The 27,356-nt window shown below is 43.5% G+C and overlaps 1 protein-coding gene and 2 long non-coding RNA genes across 5 annotated transcripts in view; 1 reads left to right on the top strand and 2 right to left on the bottom strand.

Moving 5' to 3' along the window:
• On the top strand, positions 1 to 20,725 carry ATP6V0C (ATPase H+ transporting V0 subunit c). The gene is made up of 3 exons (XM_082199431.1): positions 1 to 482; positions 16,317 to 16,500; positions 19,843 to 20,725. Exons 1-3 carry the CDS (start codon positions 398 to 400, stop codon positions 20,045 to 20,047), a joined length of 474 nt encoding a protein of 157 aa, XP_082055557.1. The 5' UTR covers positions 1 to 397; the 3' UTR covers positions 20,048 to 20,725.
• Positions 9,724 to 16,310, bottom strand: LOC309518878. Its single transcript, XR_014213634.1, has 2 exons — positions 12,645 to 16,310; positions 9,724 to 12,383 (listed from the first exon to the last, which is right to left on the bottom strand). It is a non-coding gene; the product is annotated as an uncharacterized lncRNA (long non-coding RNA).
• Positions 20,207 to 27,356, bottom strand: part of LOC309518879 — a 9,508-nt gene continuing 2,358 nt past the window's right edge. For all 3 annotated transcript variants that reach the window (XR_014213635.1, XR_014213636.1, XR_014213637.1), the window contains one exon: positions 20,207 to 24,215. This is a non-coding gene — a long non-coding RNA (uncharacterized lncRNA). The remainder of the gene's footprint in view (positions 24,216 to 27,356) is intronic.

Below are 27,356 nucleotides of genomic sequence, written 5' to 3' on the forward strand. Positions count from 1 at the left end.
GCCGCCATTTTGTCCTGCGGTGGCTGGGTATTTAGAGCGAACCGCGAGCGCAGTGGCGGAGGAGCAGCAGCTGCAGGACGAGGAGGAGCGACGGAGCCGGAGAGCGCCGCTGCCAACGCGAACCAACGAGGCCCGCCGTCTTTGCAGCAGCCTCCGCCGCCTGTCAGGACGTTTGAATACCGCTTGGCGGTAGAGGACTAAGCAGCGGCGCTAGAGGACTTAAGGAGCCCCGTCACCCGCCGCCGCCGCCGCCTCTTGCAGCTCACAGCCGCCAGCCCTTCGCCCGGCTCAGCTTGGCGCCGACGTAGCCGTCCTCCTCCACCCCCCCTTTCGCTGCTTATTCTTATTTTTTAAAACTCTCCCTCCCGCCCCGCCGGCTCGGTTCATCTCAGCAGCCATGTCGTCCGCAGCCACCACCGCTCCTCCCGAATATTCCTGCTTCTTCGCCGTCATGGGTGCCTCGGCTGCCATGATCTTCAGCGGTGAGGCTGCGGGGTATTTCCGACGAGGACACACGGGTGGGGCTTGGCGGTGGGGGTTTGGTTGAGGAAGGACGTCATGTGAGGAGGCTGCTGCTGCTGTTGTGTGGCCTTGCGTAACTGGGCTGGGTGTCATCCTGATCGCGGCGGGGGGGAAGGCGCTCGGCTCAGCCAGGGTGGCTCTGCAGCAGTTGGGTGACTTGGTTCCAACCCACCCACTCGCCTCTTTTGCACATCCTGGGAGGAGATCCTGCCGCAAGCGGGGAGGGGGACAAGTGGGATCGTTATACAGATTGGGGGGGGGGGAGGGAGCTTTGCCTTGGCCAAACCCTGAGACTCTTTCGTGGCTCCATGAGGACGTCTCCTGGCTGCCTGTGTGTGTGTGTGTGTGTGTGAGAGAGAGAGAGAGAGAGAGAGAGAAAGAGAGAGAGATTTCTTCCCCACCCCTTCCTATGCCTTAGGGGGAATGGGGGCTTCCATCCCATTTCTCCCAGCACCCTCCTGCTCCTCTTGTGCAATTCTCCACGAAACCGTCTTCCTTGTCCTGCCTTTGGACTTGGGAGAGGCAAGAAAGGCGTGGGCACGGGGAGGTGGCAAGTCTGGCGTTACCTCTTTCCCTCTGCCAAGGTGTTTCCCCTCTTCCCTGCCCTACTTGGAGAGGGAATGATCTAGTGTCTCCCCTCCCCCTGCTTTCCAATGTTGCCCCCCCCTGCAGAAAGCTTGTGGGGTGGTTGGGGAAAGGAAGGAATTATTGGGAGGGGGCAATCAGGGATGTGGTTCCTTGACTCCTTTCTCTGCTTGGGTATGGAGAGTGCCTGCAGGCATGCTGCTGATTATTGGATTTTTCTTTCTTTTAAAAAAAGCTTTCGTTTAAAATTAACTGGGGTTCCCTTTGCTTACAACCTGGGAGGGGCAACATGTATTTAGTTTAGATATTTAATCTGCCAGCTCTATATTGTATCCTGGTCTTCAATGCAAGAGACGGCAGGTGTCCTTCCTTGCTCCAGCCTGCCCCAGTTCCAGGGCTTGGCTTAAGCGGCCTGCTTCTCCTTGTCTTGCCATTCTGTGGCTGCAGGAATGTCCCTGCCCAAGTGATAGGGGAGAGAAGGCAATGCGGGGGCGAAATCCCAGCCCAGCTGGACGTGCTCTGCCTGTCACTTCCGTTGCTTCAGTGTCTACCTTTTTCTTAATTCTCTCCCTTTTTGAAGGTTTTCAGTTCTGCCTTCTGTCGCCCTACTCCTACCAGCTGGCTCATCCGGGTTATTGGCAGGAGGGGGGAGCAGAGGCAAAGAGAAAGAGAAAAAGGAGACTACTGCTGTTTCGGAAAGCAGAGATGCAAAGGGGCAATGAGGGTGACGTCATAGGGGAAGAGTGTCAGCTGCTAGAGGAGCCCCTGGCTGGCCATGTGACTGCAGGGAGGGGGGGGTTGCAGCCTCTGCTGCTTCACTACATGCCATCCGGAGTGCTAAATTAACCTAAACCTAGGTGATTCCATGCAGTCATGATTCCATGCGGTCAGTTCATCCAGGCCAGTGAGGCTGGAACATCTTCCATCTTGTACCAAGCAAGCACTCCCACAAGGCAGTCAGATGGATGTGCAGTGCTTGGATTAACTTGCTGTCTGCCGGTTGCAAAATCTGGCTTATCCTTGCTGAGATGTAGTATGCAGCTTGCCCTCCAAAGTCCTATTGGGGTTGCTCTGGAACTGAATTGTTGTGTTAGAAAAAGACCTGAGTGAAGCTATCTCTACCCAAGACTTTACTGGAGGTGTCATTTTTGAATCTGTATGTTGGCTTATCAACTGAATGCCAGCATATTAAACTGACGCACCATTCTGTTTAAGCGGAGAGGACTTGTGAAATGCAAATAACACTCTGCAAGGGCTACCTAATTTTGAGCATGGTCATACTGAAAGATTCTGTATTGGATGGGAAGTGGTGGTTGAATAATCAGAGTCCTGAATAAATAGCTCTTGATGAATAAGAGTGCTGGCCAGCTGTGACAACCAAACTGTTCTGGTCTCTCAGTTGCAGCTCCTTCCCTTTCACTTCTTTCTCTCAAAACTTGTCCATAGCACTTGTCCAGAAGTCCACAGAAGTCTTTAATTGCCTGATTGACCACTAAACAAAATGAGCTATGTCAGATTGCCTTTAATTCCACTTTATAAAGCACCTACAAATGTAATGTAAATGTTTTTGGAAGAGGAATTTCAAAGTATTGTTACTAATTGAAAAATGCAGACACACTAAACTTTACTGCTTTCCTTAAATGTGTAAGGATAATCTAGCAAGCACTGCTGCTGTTATCTGTAGCCATGTAAAATATGCTTCTCGCTAAACTATTGCTGCTGCTTTTAAGCTTAATGAGGGAGGTCTTGACGCCCATGTACAAATTGCATCAAACTACCAGCATGGCTCTAACTAGCCAACTATAAAATTCCTTGTGCTGTTTAGGTAGCAATTGGAAGTAAGTTCCATTAGAGTTGAGCATAACTTGAAAATAATCATCCATATAAGTTAGCCTCCAGGAGAATCTCCTTCCATATAAAGCTCCACTGAGCTATTGCACACCTGAATAGTTCTAAAGCAGGTTTCCTCAAACTCGCCCCTCCAGCTGTTTTGAGACTACAATTCCCATCATCCCTGACCACTGGTCCTGCTAGCTAGGGATCATGGGAGTTGTAGGCCAAAAAACATCCGAAGGGCCGAGGTTGAGGAAGCCTGTTCTAGAGTAGCCACTGCATTATTACTATTTTTTTTTAAAAAAAGGTGCATAGCTCTTCCTCAAAGGAACGCTAGGCTGTTCTTTATTCTCTCCCCTTTTAGCAACCCAGAGAGGTAGGTTACACTGACATAGTGACTAGCCCAAGGTTGAAGCTTTATGGTTGAGTGGAGACTTGAATCAGAATCTCCCCAGTACTAGTTAATCATTCTAAGCACTACAATATTCTGGCTCTCATTAAGACAATTGCTGTTTCTTACCTAGCACACCAGTACTTTCTGACCAAGTTTAGCCATTGATTTTGTCTTCAGGAATTATTTTACTGAAATCAAATGACATTAGCATATGGGCAAAAGGAAACTTAGCAGTTAATAAATTCCCACTGTACAGGAGAAGATTGCTGAACTTAATATGGCTTCCTTAGCAACTTTGTGCAATAGGCTAATTTCTACATACCCCCCCCCCCGGGTGCGAACTTGAATAAAATATTGGGGAGGGGAGGTAAGCCCAGCCCCACATAATCTATCACAGTGGCAGTGTCCATCAACTGGGGGGGGGGGAGGCTTCCTCAAATATTTTATGGTGAGGGATCTTGGCCCCTAGGAATTGGCTCCTCTGTTTCCCCCTGTCATTTATCCAGACATCCAGTTCAAGGGCACATTCTAGCCAATCAACATTTCCCTGTAGAATAGCTACATACAACTGTCTCTTATCTATTCTGGCAGAGTGTGGGGAACTGGATGGGTTCTGTTCCAGTGGAAACTGGTTGTAGTGGGGTTTCCAAATTGTGTTGCCAGGATCAGTGACTCTGAGAAGGCCAGTAACAACCGAAGTGGTCTTGGGAAGATGGCTTGTATACTGTTTTCCTCTCAGCAGTGTGTTGTTCCTGTATAAAGCTGTCTTTGGAATGGGCCCAGCAGACCAAGCTGCCCCAGAATCCTTTGAGGTAGATTCCTCATCTGACATGCAGATGTTCCTAGTGATAACTAAATGTAAGAAGCATTTATATAGGGAAAGGAGTTCGCAGATGGCTAGTCTAGTAGTCTGAAGGCGTGATATTTCAAAATAGTGTCCCAACTATAGTCTCTTAAAGCAGCAAATGGAAAACTTGCATTGCAAGCTCATATTGTCAGTAGCACCCCAAGTTGAGTTGGCTATTGAGTATTGTTCCCTACATTGGACTAGACCTCTCAACAAAGTAACAATAAGGTGTGAACAGTTGCTTTGACAGACTTGTTCTAGATCAGATCTGGTCATTGGCTAAACACCTGGACGTTTTTGTCCTGCTGTGAAAAACAATGTTGAGAAAGCCTCTGCCAGATAGATGGATGTGTTCATATGTTGAAAAGTGGTTTGATAGAACTTGCAGATTGAATCAATTTGTGGAAAGGTATTCATGATTAAAACTGTTGGACAACCATACATAGTTCTTGGTGGATGTTCTGTTAAATACCCAGACACCTTAACTAGCAGTCTATTAGTGAACTGCAAATGGCACTGAATGCTAATCTTCAGAGAAGCAAGAAGCTAACTTGTCAAAGGCTTCCATTCCAGAGACTTAGATATGCAGTGTCTTAAGATCAGTGACTTAGTACCTGTTGGTTTGTCATTGAACACTGCCCTGGCACACCTTAAATAAGACACTATGTCATAGTTCCTCATGAGCTGTGCAAGACCAGTCTAGTACTACTAAGTTCAGGCCTTGTTTTGTGCTAGCCAGCTTGAGACAGAAACCATGTTGTATAAACACCCATATCTTGGTCCTGTACACACTAATTTCTGATGATAGTAAACAGCTTATAAAACTCATTCTGGTCATTGCTGGCTAACCTTGTGATGGTGCTACCTTTCTGCTGCAAGTGCCATCATGACCTTCAAGCGTACAACCATATTTTGTGATACTTATTTGGTGACCAATCTCTAATCACAAGGCTTGTGGGTTTTCCCTGCTTCATTGGATTATCAGATGCTTCTGAGTGATGTGATTATCTAATATTTCCATGTAACATAGTTAGACTCTATGGCAGAAGGAAATGGGTGACAATAATTTCCAGTGGTTACAAGTACTATATACTGATCCATGTTAACTTCCTACTTGATATAATCTTCCTTGTAATGTGCATCTATCTTTAGAAAGGTGAAACCTGGAATTGCCTGGCTGGGGAGCACATTTCTGCTCCCAATATGGCTAGCTGCACAGCTTTTTAAAAAAAATAAATCTCTAAATCGCTCTTTAGCTGGGTGGATCGTGGAGAAAGATAATGAAAGCAAAACTTAATGTATTACAAGAGCTTTCTGGACTGCTTTAAAGAGGCAGAAGCTGTTAAAATGGCTTCTTCTCTTGTAATTTCCTGACCAACAAGATTGTTTGACTAAACTTCACAGAGTGCTGTTACCAAAAGCGGATTGTTACAAAGCTTAAAAATAGCATTACAGTTAGCATGGACCAGCTTACTAAAGTTGGGTATTGCCAGATGTTCGGATTGGCCATAGACTGTTAACATCTCATACAGTATTCTAGTACACCAGAAACAAACACATGAGATTGCATGCCACATCTAAATTATTTTATTATTACTTATTAGATTTATATACTGCCCTTCATCACAGCATCTCAGGGCGGTTCACAGAGTAAACGTACAAGGTAAAAACACAAATAGTTAAAACGAACAACAAAATAACACACACCCAAAAAACATGTAGAATATTAAGCAGCCAAAGACCTGGTTGAAGATGACATAGGAGGGATCCGCTAGGAACGTAGTATAAGCAACCATTAACACCATATGTTATAATCTGGCCATGTTGCATTTCTTCCAAAGCTGAGACAGACAAATGAACATGGATTGCTGTGATCATTGTCCTAATGTGACTGTCACTTTGTCAAGTGTTCTGCGGTTCTTCAATTAAACCATCATCCAATATTATGTTGGTCTACAAGTCTCCTTTCCACAGAAATGAGTAAAAGCTTTATTTTCAGCCCTGGCTGACATAGTTGCGTAATAGCTAGTTCCTACTGATGATGAGGTGGTGTTCTTGTGATCCCCAAAATTCTAAGTACTGTAAACTAGAATATTTGCAGATCCTGATTGCAACTTGTAAAATGGGTGGAAGGTGTGAAGGCGAATGGATGTCTGACTTTGGCCTCTGGAAGCCCTACAGAATGCTGGTCTTAGCTTTCCCTAGGCTTCCGTGCAACTAAGAGGCCTACTCATAAGGTTTTATTTTTAAAAAAATCAATGAGGGTTTGTTGGTGTGAATACCAAGTAAGGTGTGCCGAACCAGTCCAAAACACATTTGCTTTTCTGATCTTGACATTAAATGTCAAGCTTGGATAAGCTTGGAATTGATAGCCTTCCCTGCCTCCCATTGGGGATCTTTGTGCCAGAGTTAAGGTGGTGGATAATCTTTTTGAAACACAGTGCATTCTTCTCCCAAACTTTGCAAACATCTGCCAATACTAACTTGGATCTTCATGATCCACAGACAAGGAACTGTCTGTTACCACCACTTGAAGTGAGTGTTAAGAGAAGCTAGAGATGTATGGTTGACAGGTGATCTGCAACCCCAGAAAGCCAGCCAGTTAAGTACCTGTCATATTTCAGCTTCTAGCTTTAAAGCACTGCACATGCTTGAAGCCCTCTCCCCCACTCTCCAAAAAGAATACCATATGCTCTTTCAGGCATGGGTCCATCATTCACTCTACTTTAAGCTGCTAATTGGAGGCTTCCTTTCTTCTCCTCTCTGTCTGTTAGTGATCTCCAAACTTGCCTAGCAAAAATGGGATCTCTTGGCTTACTGTTGCTCACAATTTGTGCAAGAAATGAACTGTTTAACACACAACTGGGGGTTGGAAGCAGGGAGAGAAAACAGGAAGAGCCCAAGGAGGGGCAAACTCATTATTTGAATGTTTGTGAATGGCAAGTTGCTGTAAGAAACCACTGAGAAGTCAAACGCAGGAATTAAACTGTATGTCTCGGAATACTTTACTACTTCTCCTTTGGAGCTTGTGGTATCGCTTTGCGGGTCTAGAATGGATCCTAGCGTTCGCGTCTTCAATCCTGCCTCCTTACCAAACCCCGATGGGTTTGGCACACACACAGGAGAGTCACCCTGAACGCAGCCAGATCCCCCTGTCCTGAGGATTTACCTCCTTGGTTCACAGAGCCCTAGCGTGACCTCTTTATACCTCCCCGGAGAGTTGATCCTGCACTCCTTCAAATGGCAAGAGGAAGTTACAGAGTTCTTTACATGTTGGGTGGGGCACAAGTCATGATGTGCTAGTACTCCACATTCTGGCAGAATTAAGATAAAATTACCTTAAATCTGTAAGTAAGTAAATTTGTGGCCATGAGAACACATCTTACTAAGTCAAGTCTCTAGAAACAGGTTCTCAGTCCTATAGGTAGAATAGCAGTTGACTATGGTGGGGCAAGTGGGAGGGGGAAGGAGGTTGACTGCTATGTTAGTACATCTTTATGCTACAAAATCCTGCTCAGGTTTTTCCAACAGCAATTAAGTATACATAGCAGGCAAATAAAACTTCAACTTTGTAATGATAGGAAATGCCAGCTGCAAAACCCACAACAGAAGCTTTTAAGTTGATGGATGAGTATATATGTTATGAAGTGTATGATATGCCTACATGCTTTTTGTGTTGCTATGTCTTCATTTGCTACCTTGATGGATTTCTCCCAGCATGTAGAAGTCATGCTAGAAAGCAGGGTTTCTTCCTGTAATTACAAGCTTTTTTTTTTTCTAACTAGACTAGAGCAATGAAAAAAATATTAGGTTTGCTAGAAAGCTGCTATAATGTAAATCCATTTCCAAATAGCAATAGGCTTGGCTTCTAAATTAGAAACCTGTACTAGGGCTGAACTAATAAAATGTAACTGGATGATGTACTCCAGTAAAAATTAAGGAAGACTTGTATTTGTATGTTACCAGTTTGTATGTTACCAAGTTCCTTAGACCTGAGCAGGCCACTTAAATATTTTCACATGGCTTGTCCATACGTCCCAGTTAAAGCCATTTCTCTCCAGTTCCTCATCTTAGAGCTCTGCAAGATTTCTGACAGTTTTTCAATCTAAGGTACCTATCTGACCTCCCTGTTAACTCTTGATGCAAGAAGGTTTTCCCTCATTCAGATTTGTATTTGTGTAGTCCTCCTAACTATTGTGGCAAGGATATGCTCTGCTTGAACATGAAGAAGACTATCTCCTAAATCTGTTGTCATATGGACTCTTGACCAAAGGCAAATCAAGGAGAATGAAGTGACTAGATCATTTGCCTTTATGTTGTCAGCACTTTCTAGATTATGCTAATAATTCTTGATTAAAATGAAGATTCTGTTGCAGTGGGACTTTGACTTTTAAAGAATTATGTCACAAAACCAGTTGCTACTTTCAGAACCTCTGACTTGAGACTGCCACTGAAAACACTTAACTAAAGTGTCTTCCTTCTCAAGCAAGTTAGAGGTTCTGAAAGTAGCAGCTGGTTGTGTGACTAAAGTAACAAGGCTGTGTCTTAATTCTTTAATCCTTCTATAGATCACAAACTTCCCGGCATTCATTCAATATTCCACCAAAATCAATATTCCTGCATGAAAGCTGTGCATGGCTTTACACCATGTGCCATTAAATATATTATCAGAGCAGTGGCTACTAGAATAACTAAATTAAGCAGTTGTTTGGAAGCCTCCATTATAAAACCACAACTTCACATACTTCATCAACAAAGCTTTAGCAACTCCGTGCAGCAAAGACTGGGCAAGCATTCAAAACTATTCTCATGGTCATGGTATGCACTGTATAATTAAAATGCAAGCCTCTGACAGGAAAAGGTGGACTCTACAACCTGTGTAAGATTCACTGTGTCTACTTGCACAATTTTTTCTTCAGTTTCAGATAAGCAAAGAGTTATTTAGGACAGAGTTGTTCAGCTGTTACTGTGCCTAGCTAAATTCTGCCAGTTGCACTTCTCTTGTGACTATCATCATTTGTGTGCTTAGTAATAAAATTTCTACAGCCAATTTTTATAGCAGTGCATCTTCCAACAGGATTCTCCGATATCAGAAAAGTGGAAGCTGCTTGGCCTTAGCCACCCTTTTCAAGGTTCCTTTCCTGAACAAGTTAACTTGGATCCTAAATGGCTCCTCTGTTTAAGGGATGGAGCAATTTTTGCCAACCTAAACTGCCCACCCCACCCCCCAAAAAAAATTTCAAACCATTCCCTGGGAGCAGAGTCTTGGGGTGATATAAAGGCAAGGGGGGAAAGGGGAAATGCTTTTTTGTGAACATAAACCCTATTCCATTCATAGTGTTTTTAATACAGCACTGTTAAGGTACATAGACTTTAGCAGAATACCTTGAATAAGAATCCCTAATCCAAGCAAGTTATAACCTAGTGTGACCTGCAGCCTCCGTTCACAACATATCTGTGTTACTATGTATTTGCCTGCTAAACAGTCGCCTTCTCACCATCAAAAACCAATAAACCTGGGTCCATAGAGCTATTAATCAAGACTCCTAGCTTCTCCAGCACACCTGTTCAGCAAGTATAGATTTAGAAGATGGTAACAGGTTCATAAGACTAGTCAAATATTTTTGCAAAACTCTTGGCTGACATTTACCTGGATGTATGGAGGATTAAGTACTTCCATTCAGGGTTCAAAATGAGCAGGGCACCAGGCGCATATCTCCATTTGCGAGCACCTCAAACACTGCTTCCATTGCTACTATGAGCGGCAGAATCTGGATTTATTAGAGTAATGGCTAATTTGGTGCATGCTGTGGGCAGCCTTTCTGTACTTTTGATTGGGACACTGTAGCCCAGCTAACATCACAATAAATGATGTCTTGGGGGCAATTGAGGGGGGAAACCACAAGCTTGTGTTCAGATGAAACAACAAGGCTGACTTGCTTCATCCACCATACAACAGAAGTAGGGAGGACCATAGCAGAACTTTTGAACAACATGCACTATATGGTTTTTTAAATATCTTCTGAACCTGATGTTGTTTGTAGCCTAATGTGATTGTAATAGTATGATCCTAACTATGTCAGTAGTGAGGGGAGAGAGACTGTGTTGGCCAGCAGATAATGGTTTTTTCCACCTACTTTGCCCTACCCTCCAGCCCTAAGAGTCTTAATAAGAGCTGTATCCAGAGGGAGGAGAAAGGGGAACTTTTTGCCATTGGGGTGGTTGGTTTCACCTGTGCTGCTACACCTCCAGCCCAAGGAACCTTCAGAAAGGAGTTTCTGCCATGGGCATTATATGTATACATATTTTAATGAGCAAAATAGAGTGAAAGTTTGAGTCATGGGGTGTGGGGAGTGTGTTTGTGAACCTTGCAGTGCTTAGTTTATTTTTTGGCTGCTATTTGTTGATGTTAATATTGTTATATAGATTATAAATGCTGTATTGATTTGTTAATCATAGAATAGGACCTTTGCTTTAATTGTGACAATCTTTTCTTGTTGTTGCTTTGATAACTTATAGATTGTAGTCATTTCACTGATGATTTCTTAATTATTCCACATGATTTATGTTGTATTTCTGATGTTTTGTTGTGCTTTATCATGTTATTTGTAAGCCGCCATGGGATTCATTTGAATGAAAAGTTGCATAGAAATATAATTAATCAAATCAGACAAAATCAAATATGTCAAATGCTTACATAGCAATGAATGCAAGAGAGTCATTCTAATCCAACAAGCTGTTGCTGTAGCTCATTATCATAGGGTAGATAAACTTAAAGCAAGCTTACAGCTTCAAATTAAAAGAATGCACACTGATTGCTTGATGACACTGGTAAGAATGGTTTCAGTATTTTTTTTATTCCTGTCAAATGAGCCTTGCTAGATCAAATCAGGGGTCTGTGTAGCCCAGCATCTCTCTGACAGTAGCTAATCAAATACCTCTGGGAAATAAGCAGATCACAGAACCAACACTCCCCTGTTGTGTGTCCCCAACGCCTCGTATTGAGGGTTAATGCTACATGTTTAAATGTTTATTTGCATACCAGGATGCAAATAGCTATCACTATTAAGGGATTTATTTCCCAAGCAGCAATCTCCAGTACCAACTGCTTGTAAAACAGAGGTTTGAAAAGTTAGTTTGATAATGGAAAGAGAGTATTCTGTTCAAAGGGGGGGGGGATATTATCAAACATACGTAAGTGCCTAAAGTAGCCCCCTGGATCCTTGCCAAAATTTCTTTAAAATTTAAAACAATATTACTATTTTGAAAGATGCACGATGTATTGCTTATGTAACTGGAAACCTGCATTTTTTTCAAGCAGTATGTGTGCAAAAATACACCTGTTGTTGGTAGGTGAATTGCTTCATTGCACCAGTAAAGATCTTCATGTCATTTCACTTCTATTGATGCTCAATTACAGATAACTTATTTCCCCACCAACCATATGGTACTTCAACTACTTGTTCTAATTTAGTGTCCAGAAGCAAGTTTGTCCAGTGAGATGGGAAGTGTTCCTAGTGATTAGGTGGTCACAATATTCACAATTTGAGAAGTGAACAAAGATGGTGGTTAGATGACACTTGGATAAAATTTGAAATCATCCAGTGGGTTCAGACTTCTGCCAAAGCTACCACCTGAATCCCAATAATAAATTGTAGATTCCTAAGAAATAGAGGAAAACAATAGAATGGGAAAAACCAGAGATTTGTTCAAGGAAATTGGAGATATGAAAGGAACATTTTGTACAAAGATTACCATCAAGAAGATTACCATCAAGAAAAGATTAGACATCAAGAAGAGGTGGCAAGAATACTCAGGAATTTTTCCAGAAAGATATGTATGTCTCGTACACTGCAGGAAGTGTGGTTGCTGACCTTGAGCCAGCCATCCTAGAGAGTGAAGTCAAATGGACCTTAGAAAGCACTGCTAATAACAAGGCCAGTGGAATTGATGATATTCCAGCCGAACTATTTAAAATTTTAAAAGATGATGCTGTTAAGGTGCTACACTCAATATGCCAGCAATTTTGGAAAACTCAGCAGCAGCCAGAAGATTGGAGAAGATCAGTCTACATCCCAATCACCAAAGAATTCTCCAACTACCACAATACTGCACTCATTTCACACGCTAGCAAGGTTATACTTAAAATTTTACAAGGCAGGCTTAAGCAGTATGTGGACTAAGAACTCCCAGGAGTGCAAGCTGGATTTCGAAGGGGAAAAGGAACCAGAGACCAAATTGCAAACATGCACTGGATTATGGAGAAAGCTAGAGAGTTCCAGAAAAACATCTGCTTCTGCCTCATTGACTATGCAAAAGCCTTTGACTGTGTCGACCAAACAAACTATGGCAAGTTCTTAAAGAAATGGGAGTGCTTGATCACCTCATCTGTCTCCTGAGAAATTAAGAAATTAAGATTGCCGGAAGAAATATCAACAACCTCAGATATGCAGATGATACAACCTTGATGGCAGAAAGTGAGGAGGTGTTAAAGAACCTGTTAATGAGGGTGAAAGAGAAGAGCGCAAAATAATGGTCTGAAGCTCAACAGAAAAAAACCTAAGATCATGGCCATTTGTCCCATCACCTCCTGGCAAATAGAAGGGGAAGAAATGGAGGCACATGATCACTGCAGATGGTGACAGCAGTTACAAAATTAAAATACGCCTGCTTCTTGGGAGGAAAGCAATGACAAACCTAGACAGCATCTTAAAAAGCAGAGACATCACCTTGCCAACAAAAGTCCGTATAGTTAAAGCTATGGTTTTCCCAGCAGTGATGTATGGAAGTGAGAGCTGGACCATAAAGAAGGCTGATCGCTTTTGAATTATGATGTTGGAGGGAGACTCTTGAGAGTCCCATGGACTGCAAGATGATCAAATCTATCCATTCTTAAGGAAATCAGCCCTGAGTGCTCACTGGAAGGACAGATCCTGAAGCTGAGGCTCCAATACTTTGGTCACCTCATGATAAGAGAAGACTCCTTGGAAAAGACCCTGATGTTGGGAAAGATGGAGGGCACAAGAAGGGGACGACAGAGGATGAGATGGTTGGACAGTGTTCTTGAAGCTACCAGCATGAGTTTGACCAAACTGTGGGAGACAGTGGAAGACAGGAGTGCCTGGCGTGCTCTGGTCCATGGGGTCACGAAGAGTTGGACACAACTAAACAACAACTAGACAACCATCAAATTGGTTGTTTTACATATAGCATTGCAAATGTATCTAGTAGAGATTTGACTAGGTTTTGAGAGATTTAGCTATGGGGCTAACATGCTTTTACTTATACAGTGGTACCTCGGGTTACATACACTTCAGCTTACATACGCTTCAGGTTACAGACTCTGTTAACCCAGAAATAGTACCTAAGGTTAAGAGCTTTGCTTCAGGATGAGAACAGAAATCGTGCTCTGGTGGCGCGGCAGCAGCGGGAGGCCCCACTAGCTAAAGTGGTGCTTCAGGTTAAGAACGGACCTCCGGAACAAATGAAGTACTTAACCCGAGGTACCACTGTATTTATTACAAACCTAGTTCTGCAGCTCATATTTAAAATTATATTTAAAAAGAAATCAATTTGCTTCCATTTTTTTTTAAAAAAAAATCCAGCCTGCTTGCTGCTTTTGCTTGCCATAGCCTATCCACACTACCATGGGATAATTCTCAGGCTGCTGGTGGTGAAGACAACAGTCAACCTCTCAGCCTTGTCTCTGGCCAGTTGTAATAAGTCCAGTGGACAAGGCTTGAATAGATGCCTGTGGTATTGGCTCATGAATGTGACTTAGAAGGAAGAGGCTGTTCAGTGGTGGTTTTCCATTTCTCTGGAATGCTAACTAACCTTGCCATTCAGAAAGCTGAGTGCCAAGCAGCAGAACAGGGAAGTAGTCCTGTGGCATGAGTTTTCTGCAAGCTTGGTGCTACCATGCCTTTTTTTAGTGAGTAAAGATAACTGAAACATTCCCTAGCTGATTTTCTATGGTTGTGAAAGTGTCTGAACAGACGCTCCCTAACATAAGGCGGCCACAAACACCGTTGACACTTAACTGTTGCCAACACCACCTTTCCAAAGGAGAGTTTTATGGTAGGGAAGAGCCAAGTGCTGCACTACCCCAGGAAAGTGTCATGTAAACATGCTGATGGCTTAATTAAGGCTTAACTTGCAGCCAATAAACAAGCTGATACCTAGCAACCTTACTACAGGTTTCAGGTTTGAGAACTTTGCTCCATTATATGGTTATTTATGCAGGTGAAAACTACTTAAAAGCAAAGCATTGGAATTAAGACTGGACTTTAAAATTTCTGCATTTCTGGGATGAGCCTCGGAAAGAATAGCCTTACTGCAATCTGGCAGTGCAAAAACTACAACTGCCATAACATGTTGCTATCTTTATTTTAGTTCCTCCTTTCTGATTTTCCTTTGACGTAGATAGTTTCTGTACATCAGAGAAGCACAGATGAGCTACATTAGATCAGCTTAAGGTGTTGTACTAGATTTAGTTGCATTTGTGGTACATGGCTCATAGGCTCCGTTGGTGATGCAGGATTAAATCAGCCAGCTCTAGTGATGAAGCCATTTTGGCACAGAGTAATGTAGGTGGGACACAGGTGGTGCTGTGGTCTAAAACCACTGAGCCTAGGGCTTGCCGATCAGAAGGTCGGCGGTTCGAATCCCTGCGGCGGGGTAAGCTCCCGTTGTTCCGTCCCAGCTCCTGCCAACCTAGCAGTTCGAAAGCACACAGTGCAAGTGTGCAAGTAGATAAATAGGTACTGCTCTGGCGGGAAGGTAAACGGCATTTCTGTTCGCTGCTCTGGTTTCGTCAGAAGCAGCTTAGTCATGCTGGCCACATGACCCAGAAAAACTGTCTGCAGACAAATGTTGGCTCCCTCTGCCAGTAAAGCGAGATAAGCGCCACAACCCCAGAGTCGTTTGCGACTGGACTTAAGTGTCAGGGGTCCTTTACCTTTAATGTAATTGCAGCATCCTGGATCCATGGGCTCAGGAAGAGGGGCAAAACACTACTGTAAAGTGACTATCTAAAAAGTCCTGAAGCCATTTAATGCATTGGCACCAGCATGTGTCTCAAGTGAAACTTGTCATCCTTTTATGTAGGAGGATACTGTTTAACTTTCTACTTTAAAATAGGGCTTAGGGCTGAATGCGGGGGGGGGGGGGCTTTGTATTTTCTAGGGAAGGGGGTGTCAAGTGGCTACAGACGTTCACCTGAAAATAACAGGCTGCATTGACATAAGTTGGTGGGGGACACAGAAGCTGAGGCCATGTTGTAAAACAGTTAGATGCTGCTATTCATTGCTTCCAGTTCTGCATCAAGAATGTTGGTTGTCCTCATGCCTTGAATGAAGGCATGTGTCCATCTGGGGATCATAGTTAAACCCTAGATCAGGCATCCCCCAACTCGGCCCTCCAGATGTTTTGGGACTACAACTCCCATGATCCCTAGCTAACAGGACCAGTGGTCAGGGATGATGGGAATTGTAGTCCCAAAACATCTGGAGGGCCGAGTTTGCCTATGCCTGCCCTAGATTGTAGTCAGCCAACCTGGGTGGTAGCTAAAACGTATACTCTTGTTGCTGTTTGCACAATAACTCTTGACACTATGCTTTGTCTACCGTTTCTACTTCTGATCTACTGCGGGTGGCCCCTAAATTAGAAACAAATATCTTAGTCACAGTGTGTGGATAATATAGTATTGTGGTCTCTGAAACCTTGCTTGCTTGGCACGTTGTACAACAAGCCTGACTTGTAACTTGTGAAGCTACATTGCTGCTCAAGGCACACAACAGGTACTGTTAAAAAGCTGCTGGTGGACTACATGGTCAGAAGTTTAGAATTTTTTTAGATACTATTTGTAAAATAGTACTGTGTTCTCTGTATTGCTTGCATGGGTATGCTTTGTTACTTGAAATTAGAAATCAGTTAAAAAATTATATTGTATGACATTCATACCTGCAGTGTGATTTTGTATTTTATTCAAATTATATTTTTGCATGTTAACCAAAGTCCAAGATAATTTTACACAGTGCTGATTTCTGTGCCAATATTTTCCTTCGTTCTTTTGTATTAAAAGGGTACAGTAAGCTTGGCAAGACTCACCTCTGTTTTTTCTCTTCTTCCTTCCAGCATTGGGAGCTGCCTATGGCACAGCAAAGAGCGGCACAGGCATTGCAGCCATGTCTGTTATGCGGCCAGAGCTGATCATGAAGTCAATCATTCCTGTTGTTATGGCGGGTATTATAGCAATCTACGGCTTGGTAGTGGCAGTCCTTATTGCCAATTCCATCACAGTTGGAATTACACTGTACAAGTAAGTTTTCTTTTTGAGTCCTCTGCATTGCGAGCTGTGCTGAAATTTAAAAAAAAAACAAACACTGAAATGACCAGTTGACATGTCAGCTGCAGGTTTTTCAGTGGCTCTGTAGTGCAGGGGTCGGCAAGGCTCAAGCAACCTGGGCCGCTTCACTCCCCTGGAGATCTCTCTGCGGGCCGGATCGCGTGTGTGCGCAGAGGAGGCGTCTACATGTGCGTGCACATGTGCAAACGCTATTTCAGGAGCTTCCTGCAGCTGATAGGAAGCCCCGCCAGCACCGCAGAAGTGAGTCCCTGTGCCACGCTGTGCTGGTTTAGTGCAGCGCGCAGGGACTTGCCAAGTGGGCGGCAGGGTTCAGGGCCAGTGCGGGGGCCGGTTAAACTACAGTGGTGCCTCGCAAGACGAAAAGAATTCGTTCCACGAGTCTTTTCGTCTTGCGAAGCACGGTCCGTCGCAACTGCGCCTCTTCAAGCAGCTTTTTTTAAAAAGCGCAAGACGTTTTCCTCTTGTGAAGCAAGCCCATAGGGAAATTCGTCTAGCGAAGCAACGCAAAAACTGAAAACCCTTTCGTCTAGCGAGGCATTCGACTTGCGGGGCACCACTGGACCCCCGTGGCCCATATCTGGCCCCCGAGCCTTAGGTTGCCAACCTCTGCAGTGTAGTATGTGGGAGTACATCTGTAATAGAATCCTCTTCTCAGTTCCTTTAAGGTGCAAAAAAGCAAGACTGTTCTATATGCAAATGATAACCCTTATTGGCTATGTTATCATGCTTGGCTAATGATAGTGCCATTTCGAAAACGGTTGCCATATAACGTTTGGCAGCACTTGCATTAATATGTGCTACTCATAGCTGTTAAAAACCTGTGGGATCCCATTTGCTAAAGGCCCCAGCTATTTTCAGGTATGTCCTTGTAGGTCAGTGGTGTCCAAATGGGGGACAGCACAACAGCCTAGGTTTTTTGGTTTTTTTTTAGGATTGAAGTTGTTGAGTTTTTTAAGGGTTAAAGTTGTAGAGGGTTTTTTAGGATTTTACCTCAGGAAATTAACTGCCACAGGGGCCAGATTAAACCGACCGGCGGGCCGGATTAGGCCCCCGAAACGGACTTTGGACATGCATGTTGTAGGGTATACTCAACACACAGCAGCATAGCTCCAAAATCAACCCATCTTGTTTAGACTGAGTCTGGATCAACTTTGTATAAGTACAGTCAAAATTGCAAGCTCAAGGAAACACTGGGCTTTATGGGCTTAAAATGGTCTATCATTACTTAATATAGAGTCCCTCTGCTTTGAGACTTAAGCTCTAGCATTGTGATAGAAAGGTGTTCAGCCACCTGGATTCAATTCTCAAATGTCTTCTGGTAATAACTGGGATAAAAGGTATTATTTCCAGCATGCTGGGGCAGTGGGGGGATTTTTTCTGAACATCAAGCCCTCGTGTAATAATACTGCAAACTGTTTCAATTTTAGCTTTTCATACAGCATGTTAAGGCTATTGTTGAAACAATAGTATGAGGCCCCCTCTCTTGATCTGCAGAACTGACTGCTCACTTGAGCCAACTGGGCTGTAGTGGGTTTTGAAAGCTTGAGGGGCTTTTCTAACGAACTTGCCCCCTCCCCCGCAAAGTCTTCAAACCAGATAAGGCAAAATACTTTAATATGTAATAACTCTGACATGTGGTGCAGTAGTGAAGCACTGAATTATTCAGTGATGCTTAATTTGAAGCATGTCTGTAAACCAATCTCTTGCTGCTACGCTAGACTTAAACAGGCACGGATCCTTGCATTATGTACCTAGAATAAGCTGAAACCCAATCTTTGTTAAACTTTCATGAGAAGTTGTAGCAAAAGCCTGTGACTCCTACCGGGCATATCTGCCCTGTAAGGAAATAATCAGCCATGAGTGCATTGGCTGCTATAGTTTGTTTTAACTGTGGCACATTACTAGAACAATAGAACTAAGATTAATAGGAACTGATGAGATCATGTAAGAACCTGCATGTAGTAGCTGACGGCTGTCTGGATGTCTAGTTAATAATCCATCCTAAGAAAGTTATTATTAATAACTTGCCAATAACAGTTATGAATGGAGAACTTTATTGCTAATAAAGCAGAGTTGTATGAATGAAACAAACAGAAATATTTGCACTAATTTTGTTACTTATGCCGTAGCCATCCATTTTGGGCGGTTTACTTTTTCTTCAGGGTTTTCCCTCTTGGTCTTTGGGCTGTCACTGTTGAAGATCTGCAGACTCAAATGCAGGCTATTCCAAGGGACTTGTTTCTCTAGCATAAGATCCAGACTTTAAAGCAAAGCTTGTGGCAACAAGATTGCTTTTGTTAGGAACTCCTGAAAGTAGTGAAAAAGTAGCCACAGAGCAGTCTCCAGAGTCTATACAGTGGTACCTTGGTTTACGAACTTAATCCGTTCCAGAAGTCTGTTCTTAAACCGAGGTGCGCTTTCCCTAATGAGGCCTCCCACCACCGGTGCCCTTCTACCGTTCAGATTCTGTTCTTAGACTGAGGTACAGTTCACAAACCGGGACACTACTTCCGGTTTTGTGGAGTTCGTAAACCAAATCGTTCGTAAACAGGACTGTTCTTAAACCGAGGTACCACTGTATAAGCTAATTGTGGGCTACCTTGTCCTTTGCTTTTCAAAGGGGCAGGAAATCGAAACTTCCTGCAACTAAAATTGGTCCGCTTGGCAACAACTGTGAATGGCTCAAAATCCCCCTTTTATATTATTTTTAAATTTATATCCTGCCGTTCCTCCCAAAGGAATCCAGGACAACAAACAACAGAGCAGTGAAACAATGCAATTAAAAAACAAAGGGTTGTGTCCAGCTAAGTTCGACTCAAGAGTAGTTGCAGTGGAATTAATGGGCCTAATTTAATCATGCCCATTTTCGTTAGGTTTACTCTGAGCAGAAATTAGTTTGATAGGACAGGGTGCCATTTAAAACCATTTAAAATCTCATATCCCCACAGTCTAATAGTTAACTAATAATTAGTATGACGGTGGTCTTTGCAGTCCTGTTAGACATGGTTACTTGAAACTGTTTAGCTGACTTCTTAACAAAGCTCTTAACTGAGCTGATTTAGGAGGAAAAACTGCTTATCACTGCACAGCAGCCATAGCTTGGGCAGAATCTTATTAACGCAGAATGCTTGCATAGTCTAGGAATGTTGATTTGGCCGAAAAGGCTTTCCAGGAAATTTCTGAATGGGTTTGACTTGCCATTCCTAGAAGAACAGTACTAAGCTGTCTCAATGTGATTGGAGGTTGTTGTTTTTTTGCTGCTAAACTTTTGTCCCCCTTGTCCTTCACCTGCAGGAGCTTCCTTCAGCTGGGCGCTGGTCTGAGCGTAGGCCTCAGCGGGCTGGCTGCTGGCTTCGCCATCGGCATTGTGGGTGACGCAGGCGTACGGGGGACGGCACAACAGCCTAGGTTATTTGTGGGCATGATCCTGATCTTGATCTTTGCTGAAGTCTTGGGTCTCTATGGCCTCATTGTTGCCCTTATCCTTTCCACAAAGTAAAATAAAAAATCAGAGTATGATGTGTTTAAAAAAAAAAGTTGAAAAAACAAACAAAACTAATCTCCAGAATGAAAATGGTCTCTCCACAATGTGTACAGTTGTCATCAGTTTGGTAGTTGATCTCTTGTAAATGCGCAATGTATGTTAGTGACTCGTCTGTCTTGTGTGTACTTCAATATTAAACAGAATGAGCTGCCCCAAGCCCTCTAGGCAAGGCTTGGGGAAGCTCATGTGCAATTTTCCATCCATTCTGCCATTAGAGTACTTTATGTATAAATATGAACTAGAAATGGTAACTTTTTTCTCTTCACTGGATGTTTTATTTATAAGACTTGACATGTTCATACATATGGAGCAAGAGTTTTCAATTTCCCATGCTTATATATATTAATCTCATATATAGGTAGATTAATACACTGTGGGGTTAATTGTAAGTGCAGAGAAATCCTTGGATGTAATTTGAATCTCAAAAGATTGCTGTTGTGTCCTGGTATTGGAGTGTGAGACTGTTTGTGTTTATACAAATAACAGCAAAATGTCAGACACTCCTGTGTTCCCAGTAGTAAAAATAAAAATAAAAAATCTGTATGCTCCGGCATCAAAGTTGTGCACCCAGTGTTGGGTTTCGCAGTTATACGTTTCCAGATAATAAAATTTCCTCCACTACATCATTGTAAAGAGGTGTGTCTTTGTGTGGTTTGTCTGAAATGCAGGCTTTTGAAACACTGACTCCACCTAACCCTCTGTGTGTAAATGCAAGGACACCTTAAAAACCGCCTGGAGGTCAATAAACTAGTCTTGATTTCCCATTGGCACCCCAGTTCCTTGTGCATATTTTGGGGGAGTATGGCTGTACTTGTTCCTGTTTGCTTTTTTGGTGCCAGGCATAATCCGCTTTATACTATGGGTCTCTTCTCTGCACAGCAGTTGGCACATGGGCAGCAGCTTGTTCAAAGGCATGTCTGTGGCATGCATAAGCAGGACTCCACCCAATTGGACTCTGGAAAAACAGGCTTCCTGATCAGATGAAGCCCTGCCCTCTATTCCTCACTGTCATATATGAGTTTCAGGACTGTCTTGACTACAAAATATCAAAAAACTTTGGACTTGGGTCCAGTGGTTGAAAATTCCCAGGCGCCATGCACATTTTACTACTGGTGTGCATCTACTTGCAACCACATGGGGATTTCTGTGCACCAGGTTGGCAACCACAGTTTAAAAACCTCTGCCTTAATCCATAGTTATTTCCAATTCCCCTGTGTGTGCTGTAAGAGCAGATTACAGTCAAGCAATGTAGTTCAGATTGTAGCATTGGAAAGGGACCCTGAGGATCATCTAGTCCAACCCCCGGCAAATAGACAGGTTTCAGTTGCCACAACAGAATAAGTTTAAGGTGCCATTTGGCACCTAGCTTTTATCTCTGACTTTCTAACGGTGTTTGGATGCAAACAGCAGTAAAGCTCCAAGACACTTTGGTTAGCACAGTGAGATGTGCTTTTGTTTCTCAAGGAGCCAACGGAAAGACCATCACAAATGGCTTTGCATTTACTTCTGAAAAAAGCTGTTTTGTTTAAAGTGGGGGGAGGGGGGAGAGAATGTACTGTTTTTCAAGAAAACCTAGTACTGAAGCCAGTGTGGTTTCAGATGCATGGGATCCTTCTCATGGCATACATCAGCTTTGGGGAGCCTGTCCCGTCCCCGCCCCCCCCCCCAGATAGTGAACAAGAATTTTTATCAGCCTCAGCAAGCACAGCCAATAGTAAGGCATGATAGGAGTTGCAGCACCACAGTTCTCTTTACAGCTAATGTACGCCACGTGCACACCTCCAGGTTTTCTTGTGCGCTTCTTACGGAAACCGCAGTAGAAAATTGGGTATAAAAATAATGTGAGAATTTGGCTTTTATTTACATTTAAGGGAGTAGATGCAGATCACTAGATATGAACTTTCACCAATGATCTGTAGACTGCAGGGATATGAAAACTGCAGCTCTAACAGTAGCTAGAAGGCTACAGCTTTTATTATAATCTCTCCTTTGGCTAGGCTGGCTGTGGCTGATAAGTAGCTGAAATCAAACAGGCAGTTCCTCAGCCCTGCCATGCTTCATCTTTCCAACTTCCACCCTGTACTCATGGAGCAAATGTTCTAAAAACCAGAGCCAAGATTATCTTGATTTGGGCATATTATAACTTCAACCAATAGCTAATGAAAGTCTGCACTTCATAATTTCCCCAGAGCTGGATTGTCTAGCTCTGGGAATATGAGCTACAGTTGTGCAGTAACAGCTCTTTCATGTATGGGCATTTATGAAGGGAAAAAGTTTCCTCCAGATATTTGCATAGTCTGAAGACAGGTTCATACTGCCCATATTTCATTGAATGTAACATAATTTAACCTGTACATGGAAGATTTCATCACCATAATTATGAAACAAGTATGGTAGCCAACAATCTAGTTTTCTCGTTTGAAGTAGACTCAAAGACGTGACCATATAACTTTTGGAAATGAAGACTTAATCGCAGCCCGTTGCTTAGAAAGGTGTCCAGTGCTGGCTTTCAAAGTATATAGCTACTGAATTGCTTCTTAAAATCTCTCTACCTAAACTACATCACAGGGTTGTGATGATGATGAGAGGCGGAGAGCCATGCACACCACTTTGAGCTCCTTGGAGGACTGGCAGGGTAAAAATAGAGATATAACCTAAGGTCACCCAGTGAGTGACATGGCTGAGTGAAGATTTGAACATGGGTCTCCTTGTGCCTACGCTGATAGTTTAGACCAGTGGTCCCCAATTAGCAAAGTACTGAGGAACCCGTTTTTAAAAAGCAAAGCCATGGACCGCCTCCGCCCCCCCAACTTTGAAAAAAAAAAATTGTTTTTGTTATGTGAATGGTGCCACGGACCCCCTGGGTGGGTTACATAGGACCAATTGAGAACCTCTGCTCTAGACTGCTATATACCATATCTTGTTGACTGTGAAAGTAGATAATTTCAAAAGAGACAAGAGATTGCAATTCTGTGCATGCAAATTTAGGAGCTGGCTCAGCTGAATTGAATGCTTCAGAGTAAATGTGGCAGCTTTTCCTTCCCAAATGTGAGTGTTGTTGCTGTTAAGCATCCATTCACCAACAGGCCCCAAGATGGTTTATGACAATTTAAAATTCAGAACTGAAAACAGGTGGGCTCCGAAAAACACACATCTTAGATGTCAAAGGTGAGGGTAAAAAGGTGCATCTCCAGCATTCCCCAAAGGCTGTATAGTGAAAAAGCCAGGCACACCTCTATGGGTGGGAAGTCCACAATTTAGGGGCTGCCCCAGAGAATTCCCTCTCCTGGCCCGCTGCCACCCAAACTTCTGAATGTGGTGTGGAACTACAAAGAGGGTCTGCTCTACTGATCTTAACATTCAGGAAGGTCTACAGGGAAGCAGACACTTTCAGATATTTGGGGCCTAAGTTGTAGGTGGGTGGAGATACCAAAGTGACTATGTGCATAGTCCTTTACTACTAGTCTCTTTAAATGAGCAGCGTAATTTAAAAAGACAACCTGCAAAGAAATGTACAAAGCATGCACCCTTTTCCCCACAAATATGTGCATGGCAACTGGCGGGGGTGGGGGGGTCCTATGTATTTTTAAAAGAAAAAGCGAACGATCCACCTATGCACCATTACCCAAGTCTAAATATTTTGAGATTCTGATGTATTGTTTGAGTGCAGAGGAGGCAAAACCACATAAGGGACCATGTGCAGAAATACAGAGTAGTGAAACACAGGAGCTCAGAATAAGCCTGGATATGTTTTTCTTGAGAGCCGTGTTGGTGCATCCTAGTAAGGATGAAGTGGGATGAGGCATCCCTGCAATTACATCAGCAGACAGTCTCTAGTGATTCGGGCCATTGAGAACTTCTTCGTGACTCATTCAGCCCTCCACAGACCCTTTACGAGCTTCACAGATTGGATTGGGGAGCATCGCCCCCCACCTTGCCAAGGCAATACTTGTATGGGTCTCCTTGCAGTGGTGGTGGGTGTGGGGGGACGTGAAATGCCAGCGTTTGCAGCATCTATTTAAGGAAAAAATGGTTTGGGTCTGCAGATAAGCTCTTGTGAAATGGAACGGATCGCCTTGTTCTGATTTTGCATTGAAGCTCTGCGCTGCAGAGTGAGTCAGCCCTGCAGAGGAACAGAGAGGGGGAGGGAGAAGCTGACAAAAGGGAGAGGGAGAAGCAGCAGCAGTAGTGATGGATAATATCCATTAATAGGCCACCTCGGTCCCTGGAAGAGGCCTTAAGTCAAATGCTGATTGCGTAGGTAAATTCTCTTTCCGTTGACTGTGCTTCATCTTTTAGCTCCCCCCCCCCCAAAAAAAAGCCCTGGGGAGGAAAAAGCAAGCCTGTACTGATATAGGTTCCTAGCGAAGATTTAATTAGAAGTGTAGATAATTACAGGTCCTGTCAATTCCTTTTTCTGAAAGAAGGATCACATAGTACAGATAGCTGGGGAGGGGGGCTTAAGATGTTGCTGGACTCCCAATGCTATCAATCCCAGCCAGCATTGTCCATGGTCATGTTCACACCATTAATATAAAGCACTCTATCACCATGGTTTCCCACAAAAAGATCTATGAGCAGTAGGAATTAAAGGACCTTAAGGATGCTGACCTGTCTATTCCCTCCACAGAACTACAGTTCCCAGTGTGGTTTAATAATCCCACTTCGAAAGGAACTCTGGCAGTTGTATCTCTGCATGGGGAACAGGGGTCTCCTAACAACTCTCTGCACCCTTAGCAAACTACAGCTCCCAGGATTCTTTGGGGAGAAGCCATGAGCGTTTAACACGGTATGGTAGGTGCTTTAAATGTATGGCATGCCAATTATAGAGATCTTGGGAGTCATAGTACAGTAACGAGAGCCAGCGGTTTCCCAAACAACTATCTGAATGGAACACTAAAGTGTATTTTCTGTGGAATGGCTGTAGCTGTTGTGACCTACATGTGTAGCAACCTGGTTGTAAGCTTTATTTATTGAGCCTGCCAAAAAAAATCTTCTGAAAATACTGGATTCCTTTTCAAAGAAAGGTTGGATTTATTGAGGGGAGAGAGAGAGTAGTAACACATGGCAGCAAAGTGCATTGCTCTCTGCATGCAGATGATCCTAGATTCAGTTTCTTGACATCTTCAGGTAGTGGGAGAGACCTCAATCTGAACCCCTGTGGAGTAGCTGCCCATCAGTGTAGACAAGGGATCATCAAGCTTTTGGAACATTGACACTGTTACCTTCTCTCTCTGATCCTCCAGATCGCACTCCCCACCCCATCTGTTTCTGGAGAAACAGATCCTTCTGGATCCTCATAACATCAAAACCACCAGCACCTGGCTGTATCCACAGATGGGATCCATGATTTGTTGCTGGTCTTGTTGTTGTGTAAAAACCATGAGGATCCATGGCTTGGATCAAGGTTTTTGCGTGGATGACAAGCTCCAGACCTGTGATTTTTTACTGTGTTGTCTACAGCGTACACTTTATTTTTAGTTGCTGGGTTTTTTGAGACCTTGTGTAAAAAATCACTCAAATTCAGTACTCTTAATTCCTTTGAACCTCCTGATCAGTGGTTACCAAACTTTTTACCTTGTGGATCATTTTAAAGTTGCTGGCAGACTCCTTTTTCTGTCTTTTGTAGCAACTGCAGTGTGCTGTGTTAGATGCTGTGTGGTTTTTAATTGTATTTTTATTGCTTCTTTTATTTCTTACATTCTCTCTTATTGTATTACAATTTGCATTCCATGGAACTCAGCGAAATACAAAATAGGGAATAAAATAAACACTAAAATCACAACTAAAAACTTAATGACATGCCATGGACCACCTGAATGAAATTCAAGGACCATCACAGTTTGGGAACCCTTGCCCAAGAAACATTATTGTTTATTTCTATTTTATTTATTGCATTTAGATCTTACTTTTTCCTCCAAGGAACTCAAGGTGGTTTATGTGGCCCTCCCTCTCCTCATTTAAGCCCTACAACATCCCTGCAAGGAAGGTAGATTATGCTGAGAGGCAGCGACTAGCCTAAGGTTACCCAGTGAGCTCCATGGCCAAGTGAAGATAAGCTCTTCCAAGACCTAGTCCAACACTCTAACCACTCCACCACAATGCTACCAGACCAAGCACTAGCAAAATCCATCCATTTTCTGAACAGACACCACACACAGTCTCTTGCTTCTGCTCTCTGTCCTGTCCTGTGTTTTGTTTTCTGCATCTGATCTGGTTTCCTGTGGATCAGAAGAGCAGCTAACTCAGGCTCCTAAATTTTTTCCCCTGGAAGCTGATGCTCCAAGAGCAATCTAATCTACAGAGAGGCCTGAGAAAAGGACAGAGGCGCAAAACGCACACCAATTAAACCCTACGTCTAGATCATGTGCCTGTTGCCAAGTGATACAACTGGTGCTTCGCAGCTTGAATTCAGCTCAAGGGATTGTTTTACATGGCCTCCTGGTCAGCCCTTTGCCCTCTGCTCTCCTAGCTGGGCCAGGACTGAGGAAGGCAGGCGTAATAGCGGATTGCTGTGGCAGATCAGATCAAAGTCTTATCTCATGGGTGGGGAAACTCAAACTTTGGGGTGTCAAATGTGGCCCTCAGGGCCTCTGTATCTGGCCCTTGGAACTCTCTTTTGGCAACAATCACTCCTCCCACACCTCTCATTGACTTTGATTTGTACCCTGAGTGTCTTTGCCTGGCCGGAATGTGTCCTTGGGCGCTGATAATATCTCCTGCTTGTCTGAATGGAGAAGGGTTTGCAAGTGTTCAACCTACTGTACAAAGGGGAAATCTGCATCCTTTGCTCTGCTCACTTTTGCATTTGGCCCCACCCACCACTATCATGTGGCCCTCAAAAGGTTGACCAGAAAGGAAAGCAGCCCTTGGACCCTAATCTAGCTTTCTACCTCACAAGCAAGCCATACAGGTGATGGCTGTCCCCAGTTGCTTCACCCTGGCACCTAGCATTCAGCGGTAAACTGCTGCTGTCCATGGCAGTTTCATTTTAACTACAATGACTATGGACTCGTTCATCCCCAGTGCACATGAAGCGTGCGTTCCAACGAAATATGGGTAAAGTGTTGATCCATTAGACTGAACCCAGTCGGAAGGTGTTTTATGCATGAACAACACTACCTTGTGAAGATTGAACCAATACCCCTCCTTACAGTCATGCCTCAGTACAGTACTACCAATGGAGCACCGTCTCACTGATTTACAGGGACAGAGTCTGCATCAGCGGTAAAGGTGGCATCTCACCATCATTACCTAGTATCAT

The sequence above is a fragment of the Podarcis vaucheri genome (genome assembly GCF_965113315.1).
Source record: "Podarcis vaucheri genome assembly, chromosome: 14".
Classification (NCBI taxonomy): Eukaryota; Metazoa; Chordata; class Lepidosauria; order Squamata; family Lacertidae; genus Podarcis; species Podarcis vaucheri.